The sequence below is a fragment of the Stigmatopora nigra genome, chromosome 6 (assembly GCF_051989575.1).
Source record: "Stigmatopora nigra isolate UIUO_SnigA chromosome 6, RoL_Snig_1.1, whole genome shotgun sequence".
In the NCBI taxonomy this organism is placed as follows: domain Eukaryota; kingdom Metazoa; phylum Chordata; class Actinopteri; order Syngnathiformes; family Syngnathidae; genus Stigmatopora; species Stigmatopora nigra.
In genome coordinates this window covers 8,761,726-8,771,677 of record NC_135513.1, presented here as the reverse complement: position 1 = coordinate 8,771,677, position 9,952 = coordinate 8,761,726, and the positions used below count along the sequence as shown (strand labels likewise).

At 37.4% G+C, this 9,952-nt stretch overlaps 1 protein-coding gene across 3 annotated transcripts in view; it reads right to left on the bottom strand.

Annotated features, from left to right (window-relative positions):
• Positions 1 to 9,952, bottom strand: part of rptor (regulatory associated protein of MTOR, complex 1) — a 71,574-nt gene that overhangs the window by 35,018 nt on the left and 26,604 nt on the right. For all 3 annotated transcript variants that reach the window (XM_077718354.1, XM_077718353.1, XM_077718352.1), the window contains 8 exons: positions 8,559 to 8,660; positions 6,461 to 6,544; positions 5,536 to 5,646; positions 4,534 to 4,608; positions 4,301 to 4,366; positions 3,020 to 3,211; positions 2,376 to 2,516; positions 1,034 to 1,154 (listed from right to left, as the gene is read on the bottom strand). In XM_077718354.1, coding sequence (XP_077574480.1) covers positions 1,034 to 1,154; positions 2,376 to 2,516; positions 3,020 to 3,211; positions 4,301 to 4,366; positions 4,534 to 4,608; positions 5,536 to 5,646; positions 6,461 to 6,544; positions 8,559 to 8,660 — 892 coding nt within the window. The remainder of the gene's footprint in view (positions 1 to 1,033; positions 1,155 to 2,375; positions 2,517 to 3,019; positions 3,212 to 4,300; positions 4,367 to 4,533; positions 4,609 to 5,535; positions 5,647 to 6,460; positions 6,545 to 8,558; positions 8,661 to 9,952) is intronic.

Below are 9,952 nucleotides of genomic sequence, written 5' to 3'. Positions count from 1 at the left end.
GGATTTGCTTTAAATGTGCTCTAAGCCTAATATAAATTGCAATAAGGCTAGTTTTCTTCGAATATCGCATAGGTGGCAATTATCTTCTAGATGATAAACTATCCTGCTTTGTTGGTTTTCCAGCATATTTAAGGTAAATGACATGTAAGAAGCATCTTGCGTGTTCGTACAGTAAATGTTCCGTGATAAAGAAGTACAGAATAGAGCAACAACTTTCTTTACAGATGCTTCTTTCAACAGGAGGAATTAAATAAACTGATGCTATTCATAGCAGGCTATCTGTTTGATTTGAGATAGGAGTAAATCGTCGCACAAGCTCGAGCATGTTAGGAAATAATGGAATTGGTAAGGTTCCTAATGACTTAAATGCATTTTTGGAAAAGATTATGTCATTGCCATATTTCTATATTCACACAGAAACATTCTCCTGAAAGTTCTTATATTTAGTTTGATATAGCCATGGCAACCAAACTCACTCACCATTGTGACAGGCTGTCATTTTTTTTTAGATTTGTCACATTGCTAATGCTTGTCAAAACTCAGCATCACTTAAGTGGCAAAGACACCTTTTCTGCTCCTGTTGCAGCAGGTTATACATTTATCTAGATATATATTTTTTAACCCATGTGCATTTATACATCACAAATCACAACTATCTATCTATATACTATCTATATAAAAATATATAGATAATAGGTCGCTGACAAAAATAAAGAACATTAATTAATACTATTATATTAAAGGGCACAGTTCCCCTCTTGTGTTGAAGCTCACTCAATTGCATCTGATATTGTTGTATGGTTATCTTACCAAAGACTTTGTGAGCATCCCTACCCTGAATTGAGAATCGTTCCAGGCGAACAGCAGACCAAAGCTCATTACCATAAACTTGCCCAGACACTCATAAATGCCAAAATGCAATGTCCCTGTCAATGTCAGTTGCATTGAGGACCGCACGTAAAAATGAAAAAAGGCAATCACTGTTTGAAAGTTCCCAAAAAACCTACTTGAAAAGTGTTACTAGAGGGTGTACCTGAAGGGTTTGCTGGAGATGGCACCGTATAATTTTTCTCCTCTTCTATGAATTGAAGGGCAACTGTACAGAAGTTACTTTCATATTGGACCACCAGGTGACTCAATGCTACCACCAACTCCTGCAATCCCCAAAATACAATACACCAAAATACATTCAGTTTAAATTGACTGTCACTAACCAGGAAATAAGATTTTCGAGACAAGGTTAAGAAAGAACAAAATAACAGAAAAGTGTGAGGCATTATTCAATGAGAATGTATAAGACAGAACTGTATTTTCTGGAGTATAAGGTGCACATTCAATGAATGGCTCATCTTAAAGTGTGTTTCAGATGAACTTGTAGTAGCAGTGATCATACTAGGAGTAGTTGTTAAATGATGAAGGTGTGCTGAACGGAATTTTATACAATGATTAATCAATATTGATCCATATAGAAGGCGCATCGGATTAAAAAACACACTGCCTGCTTTTGAGAAATTTAAGTAATTTAGTAGAAGTACAATTATAAAAAAGTGTATATTTATTCAATACTAGAGGAAAAGATTGTAATATATTAATATCTAAGCCGTGAAGTGAAGAAGGATCACAGTTTGACATTTTTTTGTAAAAGGCTCCAAGTCTTTGCTGAGATTTTTCAGAAAGTTCAGTATTGCAATATGGCGCAAGAATTTCGCCATTCTACTCTCCCTACTACCTCTCATTTTGCCAATGCTCCACTGGCTCCAGTTTGTGTTCTTGTTTGACCGTGTCTTTAAAAAATTGTAATTTATAAATGCCAAATCACCGATCATAATTCAATCAGTCCTAGATTTGAAAAATCCCATGAATGATGCAATTCTCGATGTGCACACGTTTCCTATTAGTGTCCTTGGCAAACTCAAGCCTGGTTACGTCCAATTTGTTGATAGATTTTTCATCTTAATTTGCATGCACTCTAATTTTTCAGGAGGTTTTGCTCATTGATACATTTGGAAACCAAGGCTCAATCAAGAAAATCCATGTTGGCGTATCTGTAGTCGGATTATAATTATATAGTGTGGCAAATACACATTCTTTTGAAATGTACAAATCTATTAACACATGATTCTGTTTACACGGAAGTGTAACCAGTGCTCTAAGCAGAACAGAGTAAAACAACAATAAATTAAGAATACTGAGGTATCAATATGGTGTTTTCAGAAGGTAAAGTGCAAGTGAATATGGACTGTTATGTCTATGAATGTGTTGGTGATTAGCGGATGCTTTTTTCACATAGCTTCCAGGCTATGGTGAAAAAAATAAAAATGCTATCAGATTGTGTGTGGATGTGAGGGTGTGTGTGTGTGTGTGTGTGTGGTGACCTTGCGGACTATTGGACTGCCATCGTTGATGAGCTGGGCAAGCATCATGGCCACATTGTGGTCGATGGTGGTAGAGTGGTCTGTTCTCTCGGCGGAATTTCCCACAAATGTCCCAAGGGCAAAAACAGCCGCACACCTCACCTAAAGAAACACAATAATTGATTTAAACACAGCTTTGGGCTGACACTTGGTTGTGTTAAAATTTAAAACGCCAAACACCAAAAAACCAATGGAGTGCCCATTGCAATGAAAATCACAAAATTCACCAGCCACTTTTTAAATGTGTTTAAACATCAGTTTTAGAGTCTTTTAGAGCAGTTGGACTTCATTTAAATTACAGCAATCCCTTGCCATTTCGCGGTTCAATTTTCAGAGCTTCACTACATCGCTGCTTTTTTCTGGGGAACTTCTTTCTAATTTTTTTTATTATTATATTTTCTAATGTTCATAAAAATGTAAAAATCCAGGCTAAAACTCATAAGCAGAAGCCACTAAGACTCAGCACTGAAGTTTTTTTTAAATGTTTCTTTTAATAGGGGTGACCCCAAGCCAAAAAGGCGAAAAGGTGCTATACAAGTCCACGTCCAATTATCTTTCATTTAATACAGTTCAAATGTGCAACTCTGCCAAAATCAACATCTCACCTCCGGTATTGGATCAGACAACAAGGTATAGAGCTTCTCGTGTGCACTATCACGAACACCACACCAGCGTGCTGGGTCAAAGTTCTGCCAAATACGACCCAGGCATATGGCTACCCATTGGCGGAGCAGTGGGTGGGGGTCCGAAAGCTGTTCCAAGCAGTTTGCTATTAGGTTACCCTGCAGACAGGCCTCCTGGTAAGAGGGGGTGGGGAAGGAAAGGATACAGACTGATTAGAGTGTAAGACCTTCACTGGCTGAGTGAATCCTAATCAGCAAAAAGAAGTCCAAGCGTAGACTCGTTCAACTCATTAGCCAGTAATTCCCCACTAACCTACAACCTCACACTATCTTGCAGACAAAGGTTGATGAGCTTTGCACCAATAGCACTTATTCACTTGAACCTAGTGTAAACCTCTTTTCTTGGTGAACAAAAGTTAATTGGTGCTTTAGGAGGTGTAAAGCTAAAATTAAGACAGGAAAGATGTCCTACAATTCCTTAAATAATGTGAGAGAATGAGGACTTCTTTGTCTATTTCTTTGCTTTCTTTCCTAAACTGTGACAGCTCCCAGGTTGGATTTAATGGCTCAAATTTACATGCAGTACAAAGAATTAATCATTCCTTTCCATACTTCTTCCTTTCATCATATAGTATTTTTTCCCTGATTATTGTATAGATTTTCTTTCTCCATAGAAAATGCCATTCCAAACAGTTATATTGGAAAATTGACACTAATCAGTATACATTGCTTGAAGTGTTTGGTTTAACTTGACAAATGACTGAACAAAATTAAGAATTCAAATATGTAGTAGCATTTTCACATAATTACCTCCTAAACCTTGTTTCATATAATCCATGCATTTTTTAATCATGGGTCATCCCAGCTAAACCGTGAGACAAAATATTTTGCTGGGTGTTATCAGTGACGTGTTGCTATGAGTACAGTTGTTGAATGTGAGAAAGATGAATAATGGTGCTATGAAGCAAGCAGAGAGTCTTGCTGTTATACTGGAGAACATCTATTATTTAATGGCCTTGGGGAGAGGTTAGGGCATTGGGTATACAGGAATATGGCGGACATTGGTGTTCTTTAGCATGATGTCCATATTTTGTGATTAGGTCATATTTATGCGAAAAGAGTTAGGGTTTTTTCGGTTGAAAAAATAAATCATCAGTGAGAGTAACATCTCCAACTAGAAATAAAAGAAAACTGGAAGACAGAGAGATTTGTATATGGCAGTCAAATGGGATTATACATTATACATACATTAGGATTTCCTACCTGTCCTGTACTGTAACTGTTTACAATAACAGCCAATATGAAGACAGCCATGGTTCGATGTTCAGCCTATTAAGCAAAAAAAAAAAAAAAAAACAGTATATGATGATGATGATTTATGATATTTTCTTTCTTTAAGAAAATTATGAATGATAGTGAGTTACAACATAAATAGAACCCTTTATTGTTAAAGTTGATCACTATTAACTGCCCATTTGCCATAATAATGTACTCACTGGCATGTAGCTGTCAGCCAACACAGAGAGGAAGTACTTGTGACCATTGTCTTTGACCAGGTCAGCCTGACAAGACTAGAAATGGTTGAAGGAGGAAGAGGAGAATGGAGAAGGTTAAGCTTTGTAAAGTTATATATTGTAAAGCAATTTGCTGTGCACCAAGAGGAACCGGCTAAAACTTGCGAGGAATAGCATTGGCTGCCATTGACATAAAGCAGGGAAACTGATGGTGTGGACCCTGTCGTACCATGGCCTTAAGTGTACTGAGGACCTTTGGAGCATCCTCAAGTAAAATATCTGACGGTGAGAGGTAGTTTACTTAACTAGTTAAGATGTTTTTTGATTAAAATAGCCTTAGCTTTCAGTAAATATGACCTGCGAATGCTGGAAATTTAAGAAATTACCATTTTCAGTTCTTTACAATAAAGAAAATGTTTTGAAACTGTTGTGTGTAATAATTTGGAACAGCGAATTGTAACTTTATTATTTTTGAAAACTAAAATACCATAATCATTGGGAGGTTTGTTCATAACATTCAATTTATACTGTAACGATTAATCACTGAAATTATGCTGACTCTCAAATGCATTAAATATAAAGTAAGATCATACAAAAAAATATAATTTGCATAAGAATTTGGAATGCAGCGTAAGCAGCCACTTCCCACAGTTATAAAAATAATAATAATTCTAAATAAAACTAAAAAAATGTTTTACATATTTTGTTAAGTCAGTTATGAGCAATTTAGAAGTGGCACTAAAAAAACGGTACCTGTCAACTGTTAGAATAAACTAAAGACAACGCATAAACCTAACCCAATTAACACTTCCCAATATAAAAAGTATGATTAACAGGTTAAAAAAAACACCACCCCGTAGACGTGCATAGGTTCACAAGAAAAAAAAAATCAAGGAAGCTAAATACCAAAGAATACTGCCTACTACTCTTCTAATATCAGAGCAAATTCCATCGTAGAATTAGAAATATAACTACATAACTTACACTGTCCACAGCCAGGATTTTTGCCCAGATAAAAACCAGCAGCGGCCGCAGCTCTCTTGCTGAGCTCTGAAGCAATTTCAACACATAAGGAAAGATACCGACAGACAGAGCCTGCAAAAACACAAACACTCACTCAGATTTTGTCTTCATGTTTTAAGCAAATCTTGGAGTAGGTAGGTATCATGATGCAGGACAGTGGATCCAGCACTGTTCTGATGTCATGAGGAAGTTTAGTTCAATAACAATAAAAACAAGACATTACCAAAAAAAAAAGAAAGTTCAACCAATAGCTATAGTAAGCAATGTTTAGAATTTAGAAGCTACATTGATTATTTTAATCTCCTAATATATCGCTAACAGTAGTATGAGCAGCGGTACACAACTCTCTTTTATACAAAGTAATTTGACGTAAATTTTGATGTTAACAGTGGAATCAGACCGAACTTCAGATTGTCGCCAGCATAGGAACGGAACATGTTTTTAACTCAAAGACTCCCTGTACATTCTATCTCGAGAAGTAGAAGATGAATCAATCACTACACTTTTGCAAACCAAATAAAGGAGATTCAATACATATTTTTTTAAAAATAAATAAAACCATGACAATCAGAAGACTGCAATATTCCAAAAATAGAATAAATGAAACTTCTCTTCAAAATAAATTGATGCATAAATATTTTACTGAGCAAACCTTTAAAGCAATGTTTATTATCGAATTACTTTTGTTGTTGTTGCTGCTTTCATTGGGATCTCTTGTGGACTGTAAAAAAACCCCACCATTCTGAAACATAATGCTTTGCGGTTTCTTCCCCTGACTAGAACTGGGGCCATGCATGACAAGTCGGAGGAAATTAAGGAAATTGTGATACTAGTTAAGGAGGCAATGCATATCACTGAAGTAACAGACAAAAAGTGATGCACTCACCAGACTGACAGCCCAGGGTCCAAGGTCCAGAAAGCGTCCTAGAAGGTCAAGAGCCCGAAGTCGATGCACTTGGCTCAAGAGAACCTAACAGAAAATAGAGGTCAGATATGTGTGCGCTTCTTCCAGAACTATATGACTACAATGAGAGGGTCACAGGAGAAGCATTTAGATAAATCAGTGCCGTCAAACAGATAATTAATTCCCTACTCTTATTACCACAGGCCAGGCCACACTAATGTTAACTATGTACTGTGTATGTTTATGGTTGAACTCTTCTTGAAACACATTGCTGCTTAGCTGTACAAATCTGTTCAAAATGTGTTAACAGAGGTATTATGTACACCACATACAGCAAACAAGCAAAATGTTTCGGTAACATGCAACATTAGGTATTGTGTGTAAATAATGTGTGTAGGAGTTAACATTCCTATTCCTGAGTGACTGTCCCACAGTGTGCGTGGGAACAAGCATATGGAGGACCATAGCCGCATACACACATGGACATGCTGGCACACACAGCCCATCCCAAAAATGTTTATTATTAGCTACTTGACTTGATCCCAGTGATCATGCCGGCAACATTTGCAAGAGGAGGAGGACTTGATGTGAAACAAGGTCACAAACTCTTTTTCTTTTATTGTCATCCTCAGTTCAATTCATTTTTCATTTACTTTCAAAATATTTACTTATGTGACATGTCAGACAGCGAAGAATTTCCACACAACCATGCATAGATTAGAATGTTCATGTTATGTTTAAAAAATGTTTACTATCCTTCAGCTAGGCTAAATGTACAGTCCTTCAGTAGCCCAAAAAAGAAAAAATATATATGTATTTATACACTTTAAAGAAGCTTCAATGTTGTACAATAATGGATAATCTTAAAGATTATTGCTGCTTCCTGTCTCACTAGCATCTGAATTTAATTTTATCCAGCAAACAGTTCTTTCCAATCAGTGTGGCTTTCACTGGAGCTTTTAACAAGTCATGGCAAGACTGCTAACAGAGGGCTTAGTCAGCAGAAAAACACAATTCAATACGAACAGCAACACACGCCTGCTGTAGAGTGACTTAATACCACACAACACCTGCAGATGCCAGTGAAATGCATTGTGAGAAATCCAATAGGTGATGCCCCACTAAAGGTTCTGGGACTCCGTTAAGGGATTTCAAATATGCAACAACTATTGAGAACAAATATGACACTCTAGTGTCTTTGTTGGTGGTCAAATGAAGGAAATTACCCTGCTATTGTTACCCATATGAACAGCTCAGGAGGGAGCTTTAAAGAGAGATATAGCAATGGTGTAGAAAGGACTGCTGCTATAGTAATTTTCTATTCAGTAGAGAACTCTTGCTGATATACGAGTTCAATCAAAATGCAATCGTCATGAGCTAAAGAGGTTTCCTCTGCATAATGGAAGAATAAAGCCCGTTTAAACTAAATTCCTTCCAAAGTTGACTTGGGTCGATCCGTTAAAGTGAAGGCATGTGCGCAGCGGTACATTCCTCTTTGTTACTTATAGCTTATAGCCTGAACACAAGACATCAATTCTAAAATGTCAGCAAAATGTGGTGTGTGGGAGTTGACCAAAAAAAAAAAAAAAACAGGAAAGACTTTCCTTTGATTGTCTTTAAAGCTGCGGTTAACTTACAATATAGTATAGAGTAACTGATTTTTATATTTAATTCCTAGGACATAATGTTTTTTAAATAGACATATTATATTAAAGTTAGCAATTTTGCTGCTTATTTTTATGTAACATAAACCGGAATTTGTTTCACGGGCTTCAGTTTTTATCCACTTTTTATTGTCAATATTGGTGACAGTTTTAAGTCAGAGGATTTTCAGATGGTGGTGTACCTCGAGATTTTTTAAATGTAAAAAAGTGAGCCACAGCTCAAAAAGGTTGGGAAAAAATGTCATGAACTATGTAACATCTTTTAAGAAAAAACAGACAGAGAGAAAAGCAAATACAAAAACACATTTCTGCAGGTAATTATTTTTCTATGGGCAGATTTTTAACTCTCGTTAGAGTCTCTGTAGACTTGTTTTATATTTTTAAAATTCAAGATGTAATTGTATGCGAGAGTGTACCTGCAGTACAATAGGTAGTTGCTCAGGTGGATTTCGGTTCTCCACGCCCATTGTCAACCACACCTGAAATGCGGTCAGCTGTTCTGCGAAGAAAGGACTGTGCTGTGGAGATAAACAGACACACACATAAACACACACAGAAAGACAGACAGCCATGCATAAAGAGCCAGTCTGCCGTCATAATTTTATCACAAGCCCCTCACAAGAGGCAGGAAGTGACAATGCACTGCAATAAAGACATAAATCCTGCTCTATCATGATCACCTTTCCCCTATCTCACTGGCTGCTGCCATGGCAATGCGCCTGACTGATTGGTTGCTGGAGGGGGTTTAAACACGCCAAGTGCTAATACTGCAGCAGGAAATACGACAGTTAACGACTGTTGATAGATGTCGAGAAGGAAGTATCAATGCCTTTCGGCAGCAAGGCTAAATTGATTTGTGCATAATCAAACCTTGATAAGCCTGTACACCGGAAAGGTGTGCACTGTATTAGTCTAGACTCTAGAGATTGAGTTTCTATTCGTGTGTTGTCCTGATTTCCAGATTCTCTCAGCTGTGGGTCATGCCCGAAAGAACAAGACCCCTGATACAAATGTCAGGAATTAATTTCAACTGCAGATTGTCGAGGCTTTCACTTAGAGATATCATGAGAATCATGATCCCAGGAGAGGCATGGAGTAGAACCGCAGCACGTCTGCAGAGAGCTGCCAAAAGAGTTGGATTGGGCAGAAGTAACAAGCATGTCCCACTGGGAGGATGGTTGGGACACGCGGTTCCCGCTATGTCTGGGAACGCCTTGGGAACCCCGTAGAAGACCTGGAGGAAGTCATTGTGGAGAGGGAAGTCTTGACTACTGCCTCCAGAATCCGATATCACATAAAATGGAAGATTGGATGGATGATGAATGGGTAACAAGACTGTTCCATGCAAAGAAAATGGGACTGATTGATATTTTTAGGCTGTCACAAATCCAACCACATTGTGTTAATGGGTAAAATACAGAGTTGAAAAGTGAATCCCTTGTAGAGATGATGAGGGCAGAGAAAGGCAGAAGACTGTTTATTAGTCCTCAGAGGCTCAATTATAGTGCTGGAGAGTCCAAGCAGAAGCAAGAAAAGAATGAGGATGTAAAAGCTGTTCTCATGAGAGTGATGAATATAATGCTCTCCAACAAGTGACAGACAAAAAGGACCAGTTCAGAAAGCCTCTATTTAGAAAACTAAAACACCCCAAATGCCCTTTTTTAATTGGCATTCATAGCAACTGAAAAATAGCACCTATTATGAAATGAGTGACAACAATTTTCAAGTGGGTCAGAGGGAAATATCTCTCAACTGGATCTGAAGTTTATTTTGTCTGAATGTGTTGTACAGTGGTACCTCGAGATACGAG